The 22545-nt window shown below is 46.1% G+C and overlaps 1 protein-coding gene across 5 annotated transcripts in view; it reads right to left on the minus strand.

The window, feature by feature from the left end:
* Positions 1 to 240: 240 nt before the first annotated feature.
* LOC117186459 overlaps positions 241 to 22545 on the minus strand; it is a 344253-nt gene continuing 321948 nt past the window's right edge. For 4 of the 5 annotated variants that reach the window (XM_033387321.1, XM_033387319.1, XM_033387318.1 and 1 more), the window contains one exon: positions 241 to 2004. In XM_033387321.1, the coding sequence (XP_033243212.1) occupies positions 1940 to 2004 (65 nt within the window). In that variant the 3' untranslated portion in view covers positions 241 to 1939. Of the gene's footprint in view, positions 2005 to 2444; positions 2963 to 22545 lie in introns of those variants that run through there. The other variant, XM_033387322.1, reaches the window with a different exon arrangement.

Raw genomic sequence — 22545 nt, forward strand, 5'->3', positions numbered from 1 at the left:
TCCATATGTGAAATAATGATTGACAATCGTTTAACTTTGCCGTGCGCAGTCAGTTCAGGAAACATTTTACCATCCCAATGAACCACTGCTGACATCTGAGAATAAACGTGACTAACTTGTAAAAGAATACGTAAGTTCTTTTACCAAATTTTGACAGTTTTGTTTTGCCGACAGAGATATTTTTTGTCTGTTATCTTCCCGCTGTATTGCTCTCCTATTAATATCATATTCACTGATTTCGTGGCCTAAAGCTTCAGCTATAGCGGAAATCAAGTGCATGGCTGCATTATTAGTGATCGTCCACTTATCTAAAAAAGATAAAACTATTTGGGTAAACCAATTTTTCCTGCCTCTTTTCGCTGCAGGCGGTTCAGTTTCGTTATCCGAAATTTCCATTTCCAGATGATTATGCATCGAATAATCGCTGGATTCGCACTCACTTCCAGAATATGTTACATAATAATCTTACTGCCGGCATTAAATGAAACTATCTCAGTAGCAATTCGCGCAATTCGCTTTCGGACTTGATCCTTTAGTTGGCGCTCAACTTAATAGTCCAAGTAAATGCCCTAGTCTTTGGGTCTGGCGCTGCAGTGCAAGAAATGTCTTGTCTTCTTCAATTTGCATCATCGACATGGCATTTGCGAGTGCAATATTGAACAAATACACTGCACGTGTAATTTGCACATTAGTATGAGAAGTTGAATGTTAACTATTTATTTTTGGCTTAAATGATAACCAATCGGGCTGAAATTTTGGGGGCTATATTTTATTTTGATGTTCTATATCAAAAAAAAAATGCAATCCGATCAGAGCAATATATATCATAGCTGCCATAGGAACCATTGGCCAAATATCGTATTTTTGAACTTTGACCTCAAGTCGCCTCTAAATGTTGTCGAATCAGACTGAAACTTTATATTTTATTGGTTTATAACAAAAGAAACATTTTTATACCCTGAGACCTTTGAAAATTAAACTTTTATAAATAAGCGCAACACTAATGTCCACGCAAAAACACGTTTTGAGTGTTTTCAGAGACATACTAGCTATTTTTATTTGTGACTCGGGGAGGTCCCAGTGTGGCTAAATTAAAAATGCGTAATTCTCGAAAGCACTACTACATGTGGTTATACCTGGTATTAATGTAGGGCTCTTATATATGTATACCTCGTGGGGTAGAAATAGAAAACTTCACAAAAAAAAAAACGCAACCGAAAGTTTCTACGGCAAGTAGATGATTCTGTTTCCAAAAATCTTACTGCCTTGTCAATATATATAAAAAACGAAATGTAGTTATATTTTGGATGTCCTGGATCTTGGAGGTTATGAAGCCTGCAGCCAAAATACAGTAGTCTCTGCCAAGTCTAGTACATATAAAAACAGGCAAGAGGATTAAAGTACAGACAGATTGCCATAGCTTTATCGCTCTTATGTTTAAGCTGGTAAGGATTATATTTATATACAATGTTGTGAGGTCGGATGTGTAGCCTTTTGTTCATTGCAAACACTTGACCAAAATCAAAAAGGGTATAAAAACAAACTGATAATATTAGGACCTGGGTAAATTTGGTTTAATTATCTTATTTCTACATATTGTTTAGTTAGTGCATAAAGATCTTTTCTTTTTTCAGTTAAGTTTACAGTAAAGATTGATCAACATATATTGTATTGTAGTAATATTTTACATTTTATACGTTTTAATGCAGACTATTACAGCGTAGAACATAATAAGCATTTTGCATTTAGCTTCTGCTTACAAATACCCGTATTTATAGTTCGCATAAATAAAATATATTCCTTATATACAATAATATTTCCAACAAAACGCAGTTTGTTGTTTTCATTCCTTAATTTTCATGACTGCACAAAAACTATTTTCTATTTTCGTCTTTTATCATCAATTCATTTAAGTAATTTATTTTATATATAAAATTAGTTACAAAATGCAGCACGTTGTTGAACAACAACTTCCAGAACCGCCTTTACTCTTTTGTCTTTGATCTATAAAAATAAGAAAAAATCTGGTTAGTTAAATTAAATCAAATAGAAGGTTTGCATAAACGTAAAGACAGGTATGACTGTTTTCAGGGTAACAGCTGTAACAGGGCAACCACGCTGTTGGCACCCCAGGAAAACAGCCTGCTATCGCTGCTGGGTACCGCGCTCAGTTAACAGACAGTTACATCGCCGTCTGCCTCGCTCTCGCTCTGACGGTTCTGTGCGCTCTTACAATCCGCACATCGCTCCCCGTTTCTTGGCATTTCTTATTACAACGAGTGCTTAGAGTTATTCTACATTACCGTCCTCTTCGATTGATAATTACTTCTCGGTCCGCCCCCCTACAAACAGGCTATTGGAAGCTGCCGAGCTTTTTCGGCAACTATGACTCCAAAATTTAAAAGAAAAAAATTGCTCCGTTTTTAAGGTTACAATTTGGCGTTTATTGTTTGATATTGTTTGTGTGTTTTTTGTTCGAGGCCGTGGCCGTGGCCGTGGACTCAGATTTAGGTGTTAGGCGTTTTGGGCGACAAAGAGTACTGAAGACCGACTGCCTCGAATAGGAACGACCGACTAGACAAAAGGAAGGGTCGATGCAGTGGCTTATAAAAAGTAATAACTTTACATAGGTGTGTGCGTGTATGCACTGAGAGCGTACATAGGCTGAGCGCGATAACAGAAAACTTAAGAGATACGTGAGTTATTAACGGCTGCTGCTCCAAACACAGGCTGTATTAAAGTTTATAAAATTTTGTCTTTAAAATTAAATGAGCTTATTTAAAAAATAGGGACATTGCGAGACTATATAACTAAAATTTAAAAAACACAAACAAACAGCTTCCTTTGACGTTCTCCGAGATTTTTAAAATAAAAATTTTGATATTCATATTTCCCGGACAGTAAGCTGGACCTACAAATTGTTCAGGTCCGATTTATAGATGCATTTGTCAGCTTTTCAGAACTGCAAAGGTCAATAAATCCAGATGTAAGATAAGTTATTTTAAAAAAGCACTGCATCAAAAAACATCTAAAAAATACGAGTTTTAAGAGATTAAAAAATAATCTTTGCCATATAAAAACAGCCATAGTTCATTACAAAATTTTAAAGTTATCAAATCCATCTGTGGAGATAATGGTTTTTTCTCCGATCGGACGACTAATTACTTCGATTAAATATACATAAATTGCGATATGTACTTTATTGCGCGACATTTAAATTGCAAGATTAGCCTTCCTGCCCTTTACATTGCTGATTCGATCGCTAAGCGCAGCTTCGCTCGGCAGACATGGGTAGGTAGACACAAAGCGGAAATAACGAGGAGCGAGCTTCGAGAGAACGCTTTAACAAACATTCGAGTGACATACAAATTAGCGGCTTACAGAACAAGCGGCTGAAGGCCAATAATTGGCTGTTATACGGCAAGCAGCTAATCTGCGATGTTCTGCTCCAAACAATCACCCCCCGTTAGAAGGCAAAGGCTTCTGAAGAGGCAGAACCGCTATCTTCCCAGCGGCCCTCTTGAAGACGCTAACTTGGGCGCGGATGACGGCTACACTGGGATAATCGTCGAATGCACCAATCGGCGCTTCTTTACGAAGGCGGCGTGTCGTAGGTGAATCTTGATCATCGGGAACCTCTGTAATTGCATAGAATGGCAGACAATTTAGAAAGGTAGAAATTTCCAATGTTGAAGTTTGCATTTCATTTAGCGTGGATATGTAGGTTCATAATTCTCCAATCGCAGTTTTTGCACTTGCTCCTGGCACTCGTGAAGCTCCTTCCTGCATTACTGCTCTCGATCGGCTGCCTCCTGGCGCCATTGTTGAGTCAACTTATGGTACTCAAGCGTTGTGGGTCAAAAAACGTCATAAGAGATGCGAGAGAAATTTTCAAAAGCGGCTAACACTGCACACTAATTCTCCGAGTTATTAATGCTTCCTGACAATTGGCCAATTTCGGAATTGGCCAAGAATCTGGAAAGCTTGCATCCTGGGATTGTTCAACTATATGTACAGACTTGCTCGAAAGTAGAATGGAATCTCCAATACCGGAGATGTTAAAATAAGAGGAACGATGATCCAACTGCAACTGTTTATCAAGCCTGGATGTTATAAAGTTTGCCTGCGACGCAGAATGCAAAATGGCACGATAATGGATAAGTGCTCCATAACGAAGAAGAAGGAAGATGAAGCTCCAGTTCCCGATGGGATGTGGAGCAGTGTGTGATGTTGGCCTGGCAATGCTTTTGTTGGGGCTGTTCAATCATTATCAGCTCTTCTTTTTTTCTTTATATCGTTCAAACGCAGAGAGATTTAGGAATGCCTGACATCTAGATATGTAATGCTCGGAGGAATTGCAATGTTTACATGTAGGGTTAGGATGTGTCGTTCCTGGATGTATTAAGGGTGATATGTTTGTCTTCTCCCCCCTGCTGGCTAGGACTTGTTACCATAGCTGTTCCCCAATTCCCCAGCATCCGACATCTTGCTGCCAAAAATGAGGCCATGCTTGACCACTGAGGCAATTTTGAGGTCGGCTGGTCATGCGGTCCAATTTCGTGCCTAAATGTCCTGTCCGAAACCTGTCCGAAATCTCCTGAGCGGTTGCCAAGGTCTGAAGAGCACGCAAGTGCGCATTAATTTTGTCGCTGATCGCGCTCAAGCCGATAGCTTGGCCCTTCTCCACCCCTTGCAGCCCGAAAATAGCCTTGACGTGTGCCTGAAAATGCAAAAGTTTATTATCGAATCGCAACTTCAATAAATTCAACGCCTTGTAATTTTCTTCAAAAAGTTCCAATGAACGAATCGTATCCAGCGCAGCACTGTCTAGACATCCACAAAGGTATTGGAATTTTTCGATGATTGGGATACGTTGGTCCTTGTGCTGCGATTCTGCGTTTTATTCTGCTTGTATGTATTAGATAGTTCACTGCACTGTCTAATGCAATGCACTGATCGAATTGTTTCGACAGCCAAATTGCCAGCAATGTGTGTATGTATGTATGTTTTAGCACCGAAGTGTGCTTAAACGCCGAAAATTTCCTGAGGCTAACGAATGTTGATCGAAAACGATTGTGAATATGGGGCTTTCAAAATGTTTCATTTTAATTTTAACGGCAAAATGGCAGTTTTAAAATGCGTTGAAACATTTTGAAAGACCCAAATCTATCAGAAATTCGGTTTGGTTCTCAGCGAAAAAAGAAATTAAATTTTGTTGTCTAGTGTAATCGCTTATAATCTTATATAATCTTATGTAATAATGAATCGTAATCGCTCATAATTTTATGTATATGAATTTTCAAAGAAAATTCAACAAAAACATAAAAGCAAACGATAAAGTTTTTAGGTGTTAGGTGTTGAGAAACACTTGTATCAGTGCGATATCACAGGAGGCTGGAGACAAAATTTCGTTTCTCCAGCTCTTATAGTCTCTGAGAACCAGGCTTTAAACAGGACAGACGGACATAACTTATCGACTCGGCTATTGATACTGATCAAGAATATATATACTTTATGGAGTCAGAAACGCTTTCTTTTCGGTGTTACACACCTCCACCTTCCCCACAAATTTATCTAATTTATCCCTAAGCTAAGTAACGGCTATAAAAATAGGGAGTATTTTTTATTATGTGGGAAGAAAATGAAAACTTTGAACTAAGAACTTTGTTGGGTTACGCAGCCCAATATGCCCTATAATTCATATATTATAGCCAGTTGTACAGCAACAAAATAAATCACTATAATTCTTTGTTGTTTGCCCTGCCCACTGTACCACACTGTGACCCATATATGCACATACATATACATATGCTCCTTCTCGTGTCTCTCAAAGTCTCGCATGCATTAGGGCATGGGCGATTCGGCCCCCTGACCTTGAATTCAGTCTGCACCTAGCACTCCTTGCATCTCGAATACCTTCTTATAATACATCTTAAACGTTTTAATACATCTTACATAGTCTTGAATCGACCCCCCGCGTCTTCAATCGACACCGTCTTGAATCGGTATAATCCTTTATCGCTATCAAGTGCGCACATCTTTCGCTTTTCTTCGATATTCCATAAACCACCACAATAAAAATATATATTATGTTAAACCTAAAAATCTTCGCCTTTTAAATAAATAGATCGCAACATACGCCGCTGAAGAAGCTCAAGAAACTTTTTCCCCAAGAACGGTACATACTCGGAACTGTAAAATGCGATTTTAGCAGGTTTCGTTCAACGGCTGTACCTTAGCCGTTTATACATAGAGTTTAATAAATGATACCTTAAATTGCCCAATTTATACAACGCTAACTCTTTTTTCGTCTTTTCCTGAGTTTTAAAGTAAATCCCCAAAAAAAAAATTAATTATACATTTGAAAGCCCAAGTTTATTATTTTTAAGGGGGATTGAAGTACCTGTGACCTAATTTGAGCGAGAGAACGCGATTGAAGGAGAGCGTTAAAACAGCTCGGGCTGCTTCTAAGCCAAGTACGAGCGATAGATAAAGATATAGAGCGCGAGAGAACAAGATCGTATAGCTATAGAAACGAAACGAAGAAGGCTGCATAGAAAGACGAAAGAACGACCGCTGCCGTGCGTAAGCATATGCGGCTATCTACAGTCGATAGTGCAAGTATCGAATAAAGGTAACTTATGTACTCTGCACCACTGACTATTAGTTCAGGAATATGTTAATTAATGGCAATGAATGAAAAGAAAAAGCTGCACCGCATAGCAAACTTGAATTTCGTATTACTTGAGCCCCTATTAGGGGTTTCAAAACAATTTAAGGAATGCCCAGGAAAATTTTAGTCTATAAAGAACCCACCATGCACATGAGGAAGCGTCGTGCCTGGCTGTTCCTGTGTCAGCCGGGGATGCGAATCGTTTCCCGACGGGTCTCGGCGGCAACAATCCGCGGTCCGTATTCCGCGCTTACCGCATTCCCAACAGAAGAGGATGGAAGGGTTAGCGCAGTCGCGAGAAACATGTCCAACTTCCCCACAACGTCGACAGGCCGCGTGTGGGTTGGCGATGGGCGTGGTGATCATCCGATGCGTAGCTTCCTGTGCTGGAGTACTGGCTTGGTGTGGTCTCCTTGCGGGCTGTGGGGCGTTCTAGTGGGGTTTTCGAAAGGGGGCTCGATTTGTACCGCTTTTGTTTGGCGCCTGTTGTGTCGTTGGCTGCGCGTATCGTGGAGTTTGTCGAGGGGGGATGCGCGTTGCTGGGATGTTTCGCTCCTGTATACTCTTAAACTCTGTGGTCAACATCGTCAGTTGCGCCAGACTTCGCAGTTCGTGTCTTCGCACATATATTTGATACGCCGGGAGGGTGTTGTCATAGATGCGGTTAAGTTCCTTGGCGGCGGCGTACCCGGCGTACGAAATCTTTGAACGCCGCCTGTTTGAGGTCTTTAATTTGGTCTTCCAATTGCTAGAAGTACCGGGGAGGCAGGAAAAAGACTAGAACCACCTGGCGGAAATCGGTACAAGAGGCGCTCAATCTAATCCAAGCTTCGACTAGTTCGGCGAAATTCCTTCGCAAATCTTCCACGTTGCCTTCGCAGCTGAACCCGAGTTCTTCCGCGAAGGCTTCCAGCTCCTCTCGACGGCGTTTGTGTATCCAGCTGGTACTCACCCCTGTGTTGTCGATCCCCATTGTTCTGCTTATGGCTCGCGTCTGTTGTTTCGCTTGGTTCTCGTTTTCCCGTCACTAGGGAAATTCTTCGAATTTCTTCTCGGAGGGCAATAGCACTGTTCGCGTTTCTCTGTCGCTGTGCCGCGCTTTCGTCAGCTCGTTGCGCTGGAATTTCGCGAGGTCGGGGTTTTTTTTTCTGCGTTGTTTTCCGGTTTCTCTGGCGGCCGCGGGTTTTTAGTCCACAAACCCTTCGTCGACGTCTCCTTAGGTCCCTGCTCGGGCCCCCTTTTGTGATGGACCTATTTCAGGCTGAAGTAAGCTCAGTCACGTCCAGGGGTCAATCCACAGGAAATTTTTAGAATAGATGGAACTTTAGGGGAGGTGTCCGGGTTGGCTTATTGTGGAGAGGATGTAGCGGGACTTGGGCGAGAGTCTCTTGTAGCGTACGTTGGACGGTGCAGGAGGGACGTAGAATGGGATAATGTCGGTGCCTCGGCCTTGGAATGACTTACGCGGTTGATATTATTTGGTTACTTTGGTAAGACTTTATTATAACTTTTTTCTTAGCACTTAAACACTGATATTTTTGTGAGTCCGCGCCGTTGCGTGTAGTGACCTCTGGACTTCGAGCCGGGGTTTTTACGTAAGTTTGGGTTATAGCTCGGTACAACGTCTGTACTCGGGGCTGGGTTTCTTGGTCGGCGTCTATTTATACGCCCGCCGTTGCTGCGAGCGCTTCCGCGTAGGACGACCGGGTCTTATTCCTCACGTTTTGGTGACTTGGCGGATTAGCCGTTGGCGCGTGTCGTGGGCTTTTGCGGTGTCATTTCTTCGTGGTTAATGAACCCGGAAGACTGCACCTGACCGGTCGCTTGGTCTGGAGCGGGGGAAGTCCGCGTGATCGGGTATGATTAGTCGGCGGTTTGTGGGGACTCATATGTATATGTACAGCTTATTTTATAATTAATGAAAAAATAGAAGTTGGGCTATTTGAGCCAAACATGTGTGGTACGGCCGTGCTTCACTCATGTGGAGGCTTTGCTTAGCCTAGCTACACCTTTCTCTGGCGTTCAACAGTGCGCTATTCTGCCATGATGATTGCCGCGAAGTTGCTAGTCGCCTCCCAGTTATCCGGGGACAGAAACACCAGGATTTGCTTGGTTAATGCCCCGCACTGGGCTTCTTCCAGCCGATGACGTCGCGCTGAGAATCTGTCACACGCAAATATGATATGCTCGGCATCCTCCTCCACGTTGTGCCCGCACCAAGAGCACTCTGCGGAGACCTCATGCTCGAAGCGGTGAAGATAGCTTCAGAAGCAACCGTGGCCACTGAGGAGCTGAGTCAGGTAAAAGTTGACTTGTCCATTCTTCCTATTAACATACGCGTCGATGGTTAGGATGAGCTGGTGAGTCCATCGCCCTTTAGGAGTCATGTCCCAGCGTTGTTGCCACTTTCTGAGGCTCTGATGCACCTGCCTTTTGACAGCCGCGTCCATACCTCTGCCATGCGTTGCCTGGACCGCTCCTCAGCCAGGTATTCCAGGAGTGCAAAGCCCGCGATTACGTGCGCTGCTTCGTCCGAGACTGTTCGGAAGGCATTGGTGTTCCGTAACGAAGAGAGGCGGTGCGGTTGCCAGTCCCCGGGCGTAGCTCGCTGTTTGCAGGGCCTTTGTCCAGATTGGTGCCGCATATAGCATCACCGATCTCGTCACACCCGTTAGTTGTTATCGTCGCCTTTGCTTTGGTCCTGGGGTGGTCAGCATTATTCTCGAGAGTGCACCGTTGCTGGTCGCCGCCTTCTTGCTTATGTAGGCCAAGTGCTCTCGAAAGCAGAACCGTGTGTCTACCAAGACTACAAGGTGCTTGATTGCACGCTTAGATGATACTAAGGTGCCTGCCACTGAGATGTTGGCCGTCTCGAATTTCTTTCGACTGGACACCAGCACTGCCCCGGTTTTGAGAGTTGCGAGTTCGAGCCCGACCAGATCCAGCCACTGTTGGATAAGCGCTATTGTCTGGTTGCAGGTCGTCTCCACGACGGACAAGTCTTTTGTCACCACTAGGACAGCCACAGCCGCCTTTTCCAGCCTCAGCGATGGAACATTCCAGTCGCGGGAAACTTACATTCTCAAGCAGTTTTTCCGCAGTGTTGATTAGACAGATTGGCCTATACGACGACGCTGTCCCCGGCGGTTTGCCTGGCTTGGGAATGAGCACCAGCTTCTGAATCTTCCACCTAGCAGAAAACACTCCTTCACGAAGGCACTGGTTGAGCAGCTTTACACAGATTTCCGGGCGCGTGGAAAGGGCGAGTCCGGCCCAGGTGCCTTGTGCGGGCTAAAGCTCCTGGCTGCGCGTGCGACTTCCTCGAGAGACACCTCCTTGATGTGGGCCGGATTAAGCGATTGCAGTGGGAGGCAACGGAAATCGTCGATGTGGTCTGCCCTGAACGGAAAAAGCTCCTCCACGATGAATCTGGCCGTGACGGAGTCCGATGGGGGTGCCTGCATCTTTGCGCACAGTCTATTTGTCACCAACTTGTATGCCCTTCCCATGCTCCGCAGAGTCTAACTTCAGGCGTTTGCTGTCCCTTATGGCGGCCTTGAGAGCCGTTCTGCAGTCCCTAAGCGTAGATTGCCATTGCGGAAAGGCAGTGCTTCCGCGAGCGCTGGTAGCGGCGTCGTGCTGGATTGCATTCCCCGCGTAACTCAGCAATACTCTCGTTCCACCAGAACACTGGTTGGTGTTGACGACTGTAGTTCCTCCTCTGAGCCATGGTGGCAGTGCATGCTGCCTCCATGTTCTCCATGACTTGGTCGGCCATGCAGTCGGCATTTCTATAAGCTGTGAGGTTGGACATCAGCTCAGTGAACAATGTCATTGGTTATGAATGAGTGGACTGTATAAATTTTACTAGGTTTTATTTAATATATTTGATGATTATATAATATCGGCGATTAGTTATGTGTTAACAGCGGGGGTTGATATGCGGCGGTACAGCGATAAGCGTGCGGTTGGTTATGCTTCTATTTTCCTACTAAGTCGAAACAAATTGGAATTGAAAGATCATGCGATGCGACGGTTCAATGCAAAACGGTTCACATCGATGAATGCGTGTGCAGCTGCGGGCTTTAGCTATACCCCGGGCAAGGGTAATGCACTGTCGCCTGCTCTGTCCGGGGTAATGCAGTGTCTAGCTAAGGCAGTGGTCCGGCGACTTCCCGATTTAAAGTCGGGGGAACCGAACCAGGACCATGGCTAGAGGTGCCTGGCGGTCAGGCCTAAAACGCTAGGGGGTGGTTCCTCCGAAAAATATTAACCGGTATGGACCCTCGGGCCAACTATGGAGCGAAGAAGGAGCAAGCACGGGTTGGGATGTCAACCCAAACGTCGGTGGGAAGTATGACTGCTACCAACGGCGGGCACGGGGAGGAGCGATCCTCTCTGCGTGTCGCCAGCGGTCACACCTCGGCCTTGGCGGGAGCAGGCCAGGACAGTTGTATAGCTACTGCCACAACGACAACTGACTCCACAGCCTGCAAATTGAGCCGCACAGATGTCATAGTCGAAACAGACACGGATCTGGGGAGCGTGATCTCTCTAAGCAGGACGGAGGAAGAGAGCCTTCTCCGCTCGCCGGAACCAGGCACCAGCTCCCTGCGTAGGGAAGGGCCGAAACGTTCCAAGGAGGGGATGAAAGCCAAAGCACAGTACAAAGCGGCCCTCAACATCAAAAGCCGGCTGCAAGGTAAAGCAGACATCTCCCATGCGGAGAAAGTCAAGCTAGCCTGGGCCGAGCAGCGAGTAGAGGAGGGCCGGCTGCACTACGCTCAGATGCCACAAAGGAGGGCGTCGATTGGCGAATATGCCAATAAGGTGGAGGAGATGATGGCCACCAAGAGGCAACGCTCGACTGAGAGTGCAAGCGGCAATGCGGGCCAAAGAGTGCAGCCCCTACACCGAAAGCGGCCAAGAAGCCAACAAAGCCGAAAGCGAAGGTCAGCGATGTGACCAAACGACATCTGATCGTGGCACTCATCGACCGGAGCGAGAAGAACGGCAAGATGACCGCGGCACAGTGGAAGCTGGTGCACGCGCGTCTCGTCGACGCACTGTTTGCACATATGGAGGAAGAGTCCGCGGCCCCAGTGCCCACGTTCGATGGTGCTGGGTGGCTAAATGGGGTTAAGATCCTAAAGTGCAACGACGATCCAACCCTAAGGTGGCTGACGCGTACGGTCTGCCAACTGGAGGCGATGTGGGAGGGGGCCAAGCTGGAGGTTGTGGACCGGGAGCTTATCCCGTCCAAGCCTAAGGCGAAGGTACTCTTCCCCATCACAATCCAGGGGGATCGAGCGCTGAAGCTCCTTCAGCGGCAAAACGCGGACGTGCCAACGACCGATTGGAGGATCCTACACATTGGTAGCCCACTACCCAACGAGGGGGGCCAATGTGTGATCCTCCAAATAAATATGGAAGCAGAGGACCTGCTGTACCCCAAATTCGGGAAGATGGCGCGGGGCATGGGTAGCGTATACCTGCGCCTCAAAAAGCGCCACCCCGAAGACAAGCACGCGCACACCCTACAGGCTGGCGAGGTGGAATGGGACTTAGGTCTCGAGTCCATCGTTTAGGCCGCCCAGGGTCTTGCGCTCGAAGACGCAGAGGAAGAAGAGGACGACGGTGACCTGACGCTGGTAGTCAACCCGTCAGGTGCAATTGAGCCAGCCACCCATGCTGAGTGTGCTGCAGCTGCATAAAAGCAAGGTAGCGTCGGCGGAGCTCCTCATCGCCATGGGGCAAAGGCTCGCCGATATAGCTTTAGTCCAGGAGCCCTGGATTGCGTCAGGCAACTCATTGGCCGGACTAAAGTCCTCAAATCACATCTTGTTCTACAACATCGGTAAGCAGGAATAGAACCGTCGTACTCGTACGAAAGTGAATCCATGCTTACCTTATGTCTCATTACAGCACGGATGACCTGACGGTTGTGATGCTGGAAAGTGAGGAAAAGCGCCTTCTGGTGGCTTCCTGCTACATGGCTCACGACAGACCCGCACCACCCGACGAACTCAGGAGCCTGGTGACAGAAGCCGGCACCAAAAACTATCAACTCGTCATCGGGACGGACGCCAATGCCCACCACAATGTGTGGGGAAGCACCGACATCAATGACAGAGTTGAGTCACTCCTAGACTTTATCTTATCCACTAACTTAGACGTAGCAAACGTGGGGGAGGAACACACCTTCGTAGGTCCCACCTCGTCAAACGTACTAGACCTAACTGTCGTCACGGGAAAGATTACTTTGGTATCTGACTGAAGAGTCCTCGAAAGACCATCCTTCTCAGACCATAAGTACATTCAGTTCAAGTGCGAATTCGAACACTCTTCGAAGATAACAGTCTATAGAAACCCCCGGAACACAAACTGGGAAAAGTTTAAAAAGACAGTTACTTCGAAGCTCGCGAATCCGGGCTCAGTGAAATCTGCGGAGGATATAGAGAAGTCCCTAAAGACCCTATCCAACGAGTTACTGAACGCCTACCATGCATCGTGCAAACCCTCGAGAACGAAGAAGAGGTCCAAGCCACTCTGGTGGAACCGAGATCTCTCTCTCCAAAGGAACAACCTCAAGGAATTCTTTAAGATCGCCAAACAAGCGAACGAAGGTATCGTCTATGAGGAATACAGACTCCTACTTGGGAGCTACAAGAAGGAAATACGCAAAGCACAACGGAGCTCGTGGAGGACCTTCTGCTCCAACATCGAGAAAGTACCAGAAACCTCACGGGTTCGGAAGCTGCTCTCTAAGCAGCCTACCATACAAAGCCAATTAAAGTTAGATGACGGACAGTGGACAGAAGGCAGTGACGAAGCCCTAACAGCACTAATGGAGGAACATTTCCCTGGTTGCACCGAGGTCGCTGATGCCAAAGAGCACCAGGACCTAGCAACCGAGGAAAAACACCCCCCAACAGATCTGTTAACCACCAAGCGAATCCACTGGGCAATAGACTCCTTGGCGGGCACAAAAGCACCAGGACTTGACGGGGTATTCCCAGCCATGATGCAGGTGACCAAAGAGGCGATTACCCCATGGCTCTCCGCAATATTCACAGCTTGTATAAGTACTGGCTATATCCCTATCCAATGGAGAACCTCGAGAGTTGTCTTCCTCCCAAAGGCAGGAAAGTGCAGCCATGCGAGTCCCAAGGACTATAGACCGATAAGCCTCACCTCCTTTATATTAAAAACACTAGAAAAGCTGCTGGACTTACACATCAGGAATGATGTAGGAGGACTGATGTCAACCAACCAGCATGCACTACACTCGGTAGTAGCTACCATTGAGAAAGCCCTTCACAATAAAAAGTATGCACTGGGAGTATTCGTGGTCATCTCCGGAGCATTTAACAACGTGACTACGAAAGCAATAACAAATCGCCTGGTAGCGACTAATACACACCCAGCAATCAACCTGTGGAAAAGGAACCTCCTGGGTTGCAGACGAGTGCAATCAGAGTGGGGCACCGCTTCCATGGTAAAACAGGCACACCCCAAGGTGGAGTCCTGTCGCCCCTCCTGTGGAATCCGGTGGTCATTAAGAGATACGAAAGGAAGACCCCGATAATAACAGCTTATGCGGACGACATAAGCATACTTATTACGGGTGTCTGTCCATCGACCCTCAGCTGCTTAATGGAACGTACAATCAGGGACATACGCGAGTGGGCGGAAGAAGTAATACTCAGTATCAACGCGGACAAGACGGACCTGATCCTCTTTACCAAGAGGTACAAGGTACCGATATGGACCAAGGATCAATCAAACTAGGTTAACCCCAAAAATAAAAGTCAAATACTTGGGCATTGCGCTTTAAGCATCCAAGAAGATGCTCAGCAGCACATGGGGCCTGTCTCCTGCTCTGATGCACTGGATTTACATCTCGGTGGTACGACCAACGCTGCTGTATGGAGTCTTAGTGTGGTGGCAAGCTACCGGAAAGAAAACGTATCATAAGCTTATGGAAAAGACTCAGCGACAGGCTTTGTTCTGTATCACAGGGACGCTGAGGTCAACCCCAACAAACACACTCGAAACCCTACTTGGAATCGAACCCCTAGACATCCACGCTCGTCTGACTGCAGGAAAGGCAGCACAACGCCTCATCGCTTCAGGAAATCTGTCGCCCCAAGAATACGGGCATAGTTCAATTGGCAGGGAAATGACCAGATTAACTGATTACATGACCCCCCAAACTTGCCTCGACGTCAAAACAACCGCATCTTTGGGACCTGAAGACTGGAAAATCGGTAGAGACCAAACTGAGCACCTCAATATATATACGGACGGCTCCAAGATGGACGAAGGAGTAGGAGCGGGCCTAGATTGTGCAGAACCTGAGATAAGTCTGTCATATAAACTACCGGACCAATGCAGCATATTCCAGGCAGAGGTTTTTGCCAACAGGAAAGCAGCAGAGATCGCTCTTCTCACTGATAAAGCACACGATGCGGTCAATCTATTCGTCGAGCCAAGCGGCAATCAGATCCATGCAGGCGTCCGTGGTCAGTTTCAGAAGTGTCTTGGCGAGCAGGGAGGCACTAGATACCCTAAGCACGACAAAGTCAGTGCGGATCTATTGAGTTCCCAGTCACCAAGGCATCGAAGGAAACGAGGCGGCGGACGTACTAGCTAAGGAAGGCGTCGGGCAGGAGAATAGGAGAACCGAGAACGTGCCTGTCTCCCTTAGAACGCTGCAAAGCGATCTAGAGAAGCAGGCCAGATCACAAACCGAAAGCAGGTGGAGGAGTACCACCACCTGCAGAACCTCGAAAATAATGTGCAAGGAACGCTACGAGAAACTTAGCCACAACCTACTGCACCTACCACGAAAGGACTGTAGATTGTTAGTGGGAATACTTACAGGTCATTGAATACCAACAGGTCAACAGAGACAGTTGTAGGAAATGCGATGAACCTGGGGCTATCGAAACGCTGGAACATCTCATCTGCAACTGTCCGGCTCTCTCAAGGGCAAGGAGGAGATACCTGGGCGCCCCAGTGCTGGCATCACTGGAAGATTCCTCCAAGAGGACGCCACAGGAACTGCTGGCCTATGCTAAAAAAACCTCGATTCTCGGGGACTTTAAAATCACCTGAACACTCCCGCGATGGTTCATATTTCAACCTCTGCTTTATATTCGCCGTGGTTGTTGTTGTGTCCAGGCTCTTGCGGTGCTTTTTCGTTCTTCTCTTTGCGTTCGCCGTTGTCCTCTCCCCTCTCCCGTTGAATTGTTGTGGATTGACGACGCATTTTCGGGCTCTCTGTCCCCTCCGCTAGTTTTCCCTTTGGCTATGCTCTTCGTCGAGTCTTGATCTGCGGCTGCCTCATCTTCCCTCTCGTTCTCGCTTGTTTCGGTTGCTGGCGGTCCCTGTCCCCGCAGCTCTGCTGCTACCGCGTTAAGCCTGGCGTTTTTGCTTCCACCTTTTGGCAGATTGAGGAACTCCAGCGCAATTGGGCGTCTGAGAACTCTTCCGTGCCGGCCAAGCCCGACATGTTTTTTCAGCAATGGCGTCTTCGATGGACAAGAAAAGAATAATTTTCGCTGTTTCTCAGTGGCGGCGGTTGATCCTATCCCACTTCTGAATTTGTAGGCCGTCTAACCCGGGAATTGTAGTGACCAATATCGGCGTGTGGGTGAACTGTCTATGTATAAAAACACAAGCCCGGCGATTTTATATATCCTTTTATTAGCTGCGCGTATGTCTCTCACGATCGCCATTTACACAGTGACCTTACTTCACTCTCCATGTTTCTTATCCGATATCTTACTATTGGTATTTTCCGCCGAGTGTATCGATGGTGCGGTAAATACTAACGCGTGTTGTATGCTATTTTAAATACAAATTGAATGCCTCACTAATTACTACCTTGCTACAGTTGTAATTTCCGATTATATTGAAAATAGTCAGTGTGGACGTTGGACGTTGACATGCAATGACTGCATCTTTCAAGAGGCGATGCAGTTACTGCACCGTCAAGTGGCCCGTGTGACACCAGCAGAAGGCTGTTACGCGCGGATCCCAGGCAAAACGCAGCCCTCCTCCCGCCCAACCGACCGAGGGGCGCTGCCGCATGACGCGCGGTGCGTAGCCGAACCAAACGCGAACATGCAAGAAAGATAGCTATTAGACTAACATTCGAGGAAAATTAGTACTAAACTTACTAAGAAACTAAGCATGCAATCAAAGTACAAATACCACTACAGTTACTAATTAATAGAAAGGTGTGTAAGGATTAATAATTTAATAAGAGGAAGAGAATTAGTGGTGGATATAATATGGTAGAGGGAATTATAATCCGAGCATAAGACCCTAAACGGTTCATGCAAGGAATAATTCGATCTACAAAGTGGAAGGAACAACGGTATAAAATTTCTAGTCAGTCTAATAGGAATCGTGAAGTTTATGCGGCTCAACAGATCAGGGCTGTCTATGTCACCCCTGATCAAGTTGTGCATAAATATCACACCAAGCATTTTTCTACGGTTAACTAAGGATGGGAGGTTTACTAATAGTAGTCTACTAGAGTAAGATGGGAGTCTTACACCCGCATCCCAGTTAAGGCCCCGCAGAGCAAAGAGTAAAAAGTTTTTCTGTACTGATTCTATACGGTCCTGGTGTACTTTGTACTGAGGGCACCATACACAGGAGCCGTATTCTAAGATCGGACGAACAAGCGAGGTATAGAGAGTCTTTGTTATATAGGGGTCGTCAAATTCCTTTGACCACCTCTTTATAAACCCAAGCACGCTCATGGCCTTATTTACCATGGTAGAAATGTGTTCGGAAAACTTTAACTTGGGGTCTAACATAACACCCAGATCATCCACCAGGGTAATTCTCTCAAGAGAACCACCAAATAGGGTGTAAGGAGCCAACAAAGGGCTAGAACGATGAAATGTCATAACTTTGCATTTCGAGGCATTAAGGTGTAACAAGTTTGCACAACACCATGACTGAAAGTTATTGAGATCGGATTGCAAGCGAGAATGAAATGAAATGTCCTTGTACTGCACACAGAGTTTAACATCATCCGCATACATAAGTACTCGAGAGTATGTTAATACTGAAGGTAAGTCATTAATAAAGAGTGTGAAGAGTAAGGGGCCTAGATGGCTGCCTTGTGGTACTCCCGAAGAAACCTTTACTGGGAAAGAGAGGGAGTTTTTGAAGAGGACTCTTTGAGACCTAGAACAAAGATAGCTAGAAATCCATCTCAGGAGGTTGGGCGGAAACCCTAAAAGGTCAAGTTTATGCGCTAAAAGGGAATGGTTTACAGAGTCGAATGCTTTACTAAAGTCGGTGTAAATGACATCCGTCTGTAAGTTACCTTGAAAGCCTTTAATAATGAAAGAGGTAAACTCTAACAAGTTCGTGGTGGTTGATCGCCGCCTTATAAATCCATGCTGAGTTGGAGATATAAGTGACTTGCAGAGATGTTGCAAGTGCGGAGTTAAAACCTTCTCAAACATTTTAGGAATAGCGGATAACTTTGCTATACCTCTATAATTTTTTGCATCAGACTTGCTACCTTTTTTATGGAGAGGAATTATAAACGATTCCTTCCAGATCGGGGGGAAGCAAGAAGAATCAATGGATAGGGTGAATAGTTTAAGCAAAGGTCCACACAGAGCCTCGGCGCAGTACCTGAGTACACAACCTGGAACCCCGTCTGGACCCGGTGAAAACACCGGCTTAACTAGTCGAAGATCATGAAGTAGGGAACATTCATTTAACAAGGGACTGAAAATGCCGTTCGACCTCGGTAAACCGTATGGGTACGGATGACCAGAGTAGCTTTCCTCAGAATAGGTGGTTTGGAAGAATTGGGCAAAAAGATCGGCAATTGCCTGATCATTATTTGCCGACGTATTACAAAATGATAGCGAGGATGGGTGTGCGGACGTTCTACGCTTACTGTTTACGAAGCTGTAAAACTGTTTAGGGTCCTGAGAAAAACGTATCCTGCATCGAGATAAGTAGTTCTTATAGCATTGAGCATTAAGAACTGAAAAGTTTGACCGAGCTAATACATAGCGAGAGTGAGAAGTAGGAGAACCCACTTCTTGAAATTTTTTATAAAGTCTTGATTTTAAGTTTTTTAGACTGGATAACTCTTTGGTAAACCAAGGGGGTTTTCCAGATCTAGTCGGACAAGAAAGCGGGACACAAGAATCGAAAAATGTGCCAAGAGCATTGTAAAAAATGTTTGTGCCTTTTATGATATCAGTGCACAAGTACAAAGCGGACCAATCAAAATCCCTAATGAGGTTATTAAGCTTCGCAAACTCGGCTTTACGAAAGCAGCGGACACGTTCGGGCAGCCTACTCGACCGATCCAATACAGTTGGTCCTATATCTAGCGACACCTCGAAAGTAGGGTGGTAGGCGTCTTCAGGTATAGTGAGCGGAAGGGCTCGGGTTAACAACACTATGGTCGGATCCGATACAAAGCACAGATCAAGCAATCGACCCAAGGAATTATTCACATGGTTGACTTGAGACAGGGATAGGTCAAGCAAGCCGTCAACAAAGTCATGTCGTGACATGGGCACTAGGATACTAGACTCGTTTACCGAAGACCAAACAGTTCCTGGCAAGTTGGAGTCACCAAGAACTATCATACGATCTTTATCAGATAGCGAGGAAGAAACAGCGGTTAAAGCGGACAAGTGCTGCTCATAAATTGAAATATCCGAAGAAGGTGGGATATACGAGCAAGTAATGAATATAGCGAAAGCAGGAAGAATCAGTTTTACACACAGGAATTCCAGTTCCTGTTGAACTTGGACTGTGAAGTGTTCCGACGTGAAGTAAGAGTCCACTGCAATTAGAACCCCCCCTGCCCGTCGAGACGAACGGTCCTTTCTAAAAGTTGTGTACCGACCTGCCAAAACCTCGGAACTAAGAATGTCCGGCTTTAACCAGGTTTCAGTAAACACAATAACGTGGGAAGCAAATGCAACACTATCCCGGAAAAGAATGCTGAGCTTACTACGCAAGCCTCTTACATTCTGATAGGATACTAAAAGAGAAGTTAGTTTTTTGGAAAGGTGGAAGCAAGACGGGAAGTTGAGGAAGAGGAAGTTGAGGTTGAGGTTGAGGGTGGCACACTGGAAAGGTTTGGAAGGGATATGGGGGGCCTATTCTTCTTCTTAGCCTTAAACTCCTTCACCACCAAATGCTCCGGCCAAAATTTGGCGGAGCAAATGGTGTCAAATTGAGTTGGGGAGATGCTTATCTTAAACGAGGCTATCTCCCTGGCATAAGAGAAGTTAAATTTCTCCACCTTTAAACCCACGGCTTTTATTTTGCTTTGAATAAAAGCAATTACATCATTAGATGTGAGGTCAGGGGCCAGCCGTGAAACAAAAACTTGTCGTTTTGGTGGGACTCCCACCAGTGGTTTAGTCACCACAGGCCTAGTACCTGTGGTGGCAATATCCGGAGGTCCGGAACGTCTATTTACTGGTGGGATCGGTATAGACGGGACAACTAGCGAACTTGCGGACACCACGGACACGGACGCTGCAGACGTACTTGGCTGCACATTCTCCGAGGCGATGAATTCGGCTACCGAATCTGCGTCGCCAGCAGCTGTCGTTGCCCTTGGAGTGGCAAACGAGATCAACTGCTGCACACTTGGAGTGGTCGGAGTCAGTTTTTCGGCGGCGCACGGCTGAGTGACGGTTGGCAATTGCAGATCCCGCGGAGTGACCTTTTTGCGCCTCGGAGACTCATTCAGCAGTTTTAAACCGCTAAACTGAGCCTCCATGGCTAGGAGCCGATCGTATTGGTTTTTAAAACCAACGGTCAGCTCCTTAAAGCCACTCCGCGTCTGCCTCATGAAAGCCACCATGTCTTTCTCCACCGCACGGCATGCCTCGCAACTGTAATGCAAGCCATTACGTTTGGCTATAGCATCACTCACGAGGCCAGAAAATCCAGCGCATTTTGCGTGCACTACGCTGTCGCAGAGCCAGCAGAGGACATTCGGCTGATCGTGGGTGATCTGCTTCTTACAGCTTTTTTTGGCACAGACCACAGCGTATTCCATTTTATTTTATTATTTATTTATATATATACTATTATTTGCAAAACAAATTGGTATCAGACCAATGTGCCAGACAACGCTCAAAGCGGAATTGGTAAAAAAAAGAGAGCAGAGTGGAGAGCGGTTATAGCGAGAGCTACTAAGCAGAGAGCGCTATTGCTCAGAAAGTTTAAAGAGCGAGAGAGAAAGAACAGTTATTGAAGTTGAGGTGATAGCGAGAGAGTGATAAAACAACAAAAGCTACCAGACGAGAGCGGACTGCAATGCAATGTAATGCGTACTCACTCACTGCAACAACACAAACACAAGCACAAGCACAAGCCGACGCCGAAAAATAAAAAGTTAAATAATGTTTTAACACAAATCAAAAGGCATGCACTCGCGTAATAGAATAGGTTTCCAGATTGTTGTCTGGTTAGGAAGTAAATTTAGAATTTAGTTAGGAAAACACCGGCTGTTTATTCAAAACAAAAGAAAAAAATGCGGAGCGCAAAACAAAAACACGTCTGATCACTACGAAAGATACGAAAGATCTGACCAAGGCTAGAATTTGAAGAAAATAAAGTCTGTCCGTTTAAATATAAACTAACTTTCTGACTCCGTTCTCAATCCGGAATACGTACTGTAAAAACATAACAAGTGGTGTCAGAAGTGTCAATTTTGAGAATGGTTAAATACGGAGATAAAATTCTTTCGGCAAAATCTGTTTACATATGTATTCTTATATATATAGGAATATAATTTTATCAAACCTATTGCTTAGCAGAATGTTTTCCGATGTGGAATAATTACATTCGCTAGTTGCCGAGCTAACAAGCAAGGAACGAAGCAAGCAGTGCATAGTTCTAGCTTTTAATTCTTTCAATAGCTCAAAGTCAGTAGTTACGGCTGAGAAAATTTATTTAAACCTTTCGGAGCACAGTAGAACGAACATAAAAGGGTTCGCTACAACGCCACTCCCGACGAAGAGTAACATATTATTACCCCATTAAAATATCCAACCAAAATACTTATTTTGTTCGCCATACGTAGCCTGAAATAGTTCTATCTCAAGTGGCGCCCGAGCAGGTACCTACGGAGACGTCGACGATGGGTTTGTGAACTAAAAACCCGCGTCCGCCAGAGAACCGGGAAAATAAAGCATGAAAAAAACCCCGACCTCGCGCAATTCCAGCGGTGCGCGTTGCGCAACGAGCCGACGAAAGCGCGGCACAGCGACAGAGAAACGCGAACAGTGCTATTGCCCCCCGAGAAGAAATTCGAAACGGGATTGACCGCGAACCAAGCGAAACAACAGACGCGAACATAAGCAAAACAATGGGGATCGACAACCCAGGGGTGAGTACCGGCTGGATACACAAAAGCCGTCGAGAGGAGCTGGAAGCCTTCGCGAAAGAATTCGGATTCAGCTGCGAAGGCAACGTGGAAGATTTGCGAAGGAATTTCGCCGAACTAGTCGAAGGGCCCTTCGTGCGCGAAGCCTGGATTAGCAATTGGAAGACCAGATTAAAGGCGGTGTTCAAAGATTTCGTACGCCGGGTACGCCGCCGCCAAGGAACTTAACCGCATCTATGACAACACCCTCCCGGCGTATCAAATATATGTGCGAAGACACGAACTGCGAAGTCTGGCGCAACTGACGATGTTGACCACAGAGTTTAAGAGTATACAGGAGCGAAACATCCCAGCAACGCGCATCCCCCCTCGACAAACTCCACGATATGCGCAGCCAACGACACAACAGGCGCCAAACAAAAGCGGTACAAATCGAGCCCCCTTTCGAAAACCCCACTAG

This window comes from Drosophila miranda, chromosome XR (assembly GCF_003369915.1).
Source record: "Drosophila miranda strain MSH22 chromosome XR, D.miranda_PacBio2.1, whole genome shotgun sequence".
Classification (NCBI taxonomy): Eukaryota; Metazoa; Arthropoda; class Insecta; order Diptera; family Drosophilidae; genus Drosophila; species Drosophila miranda.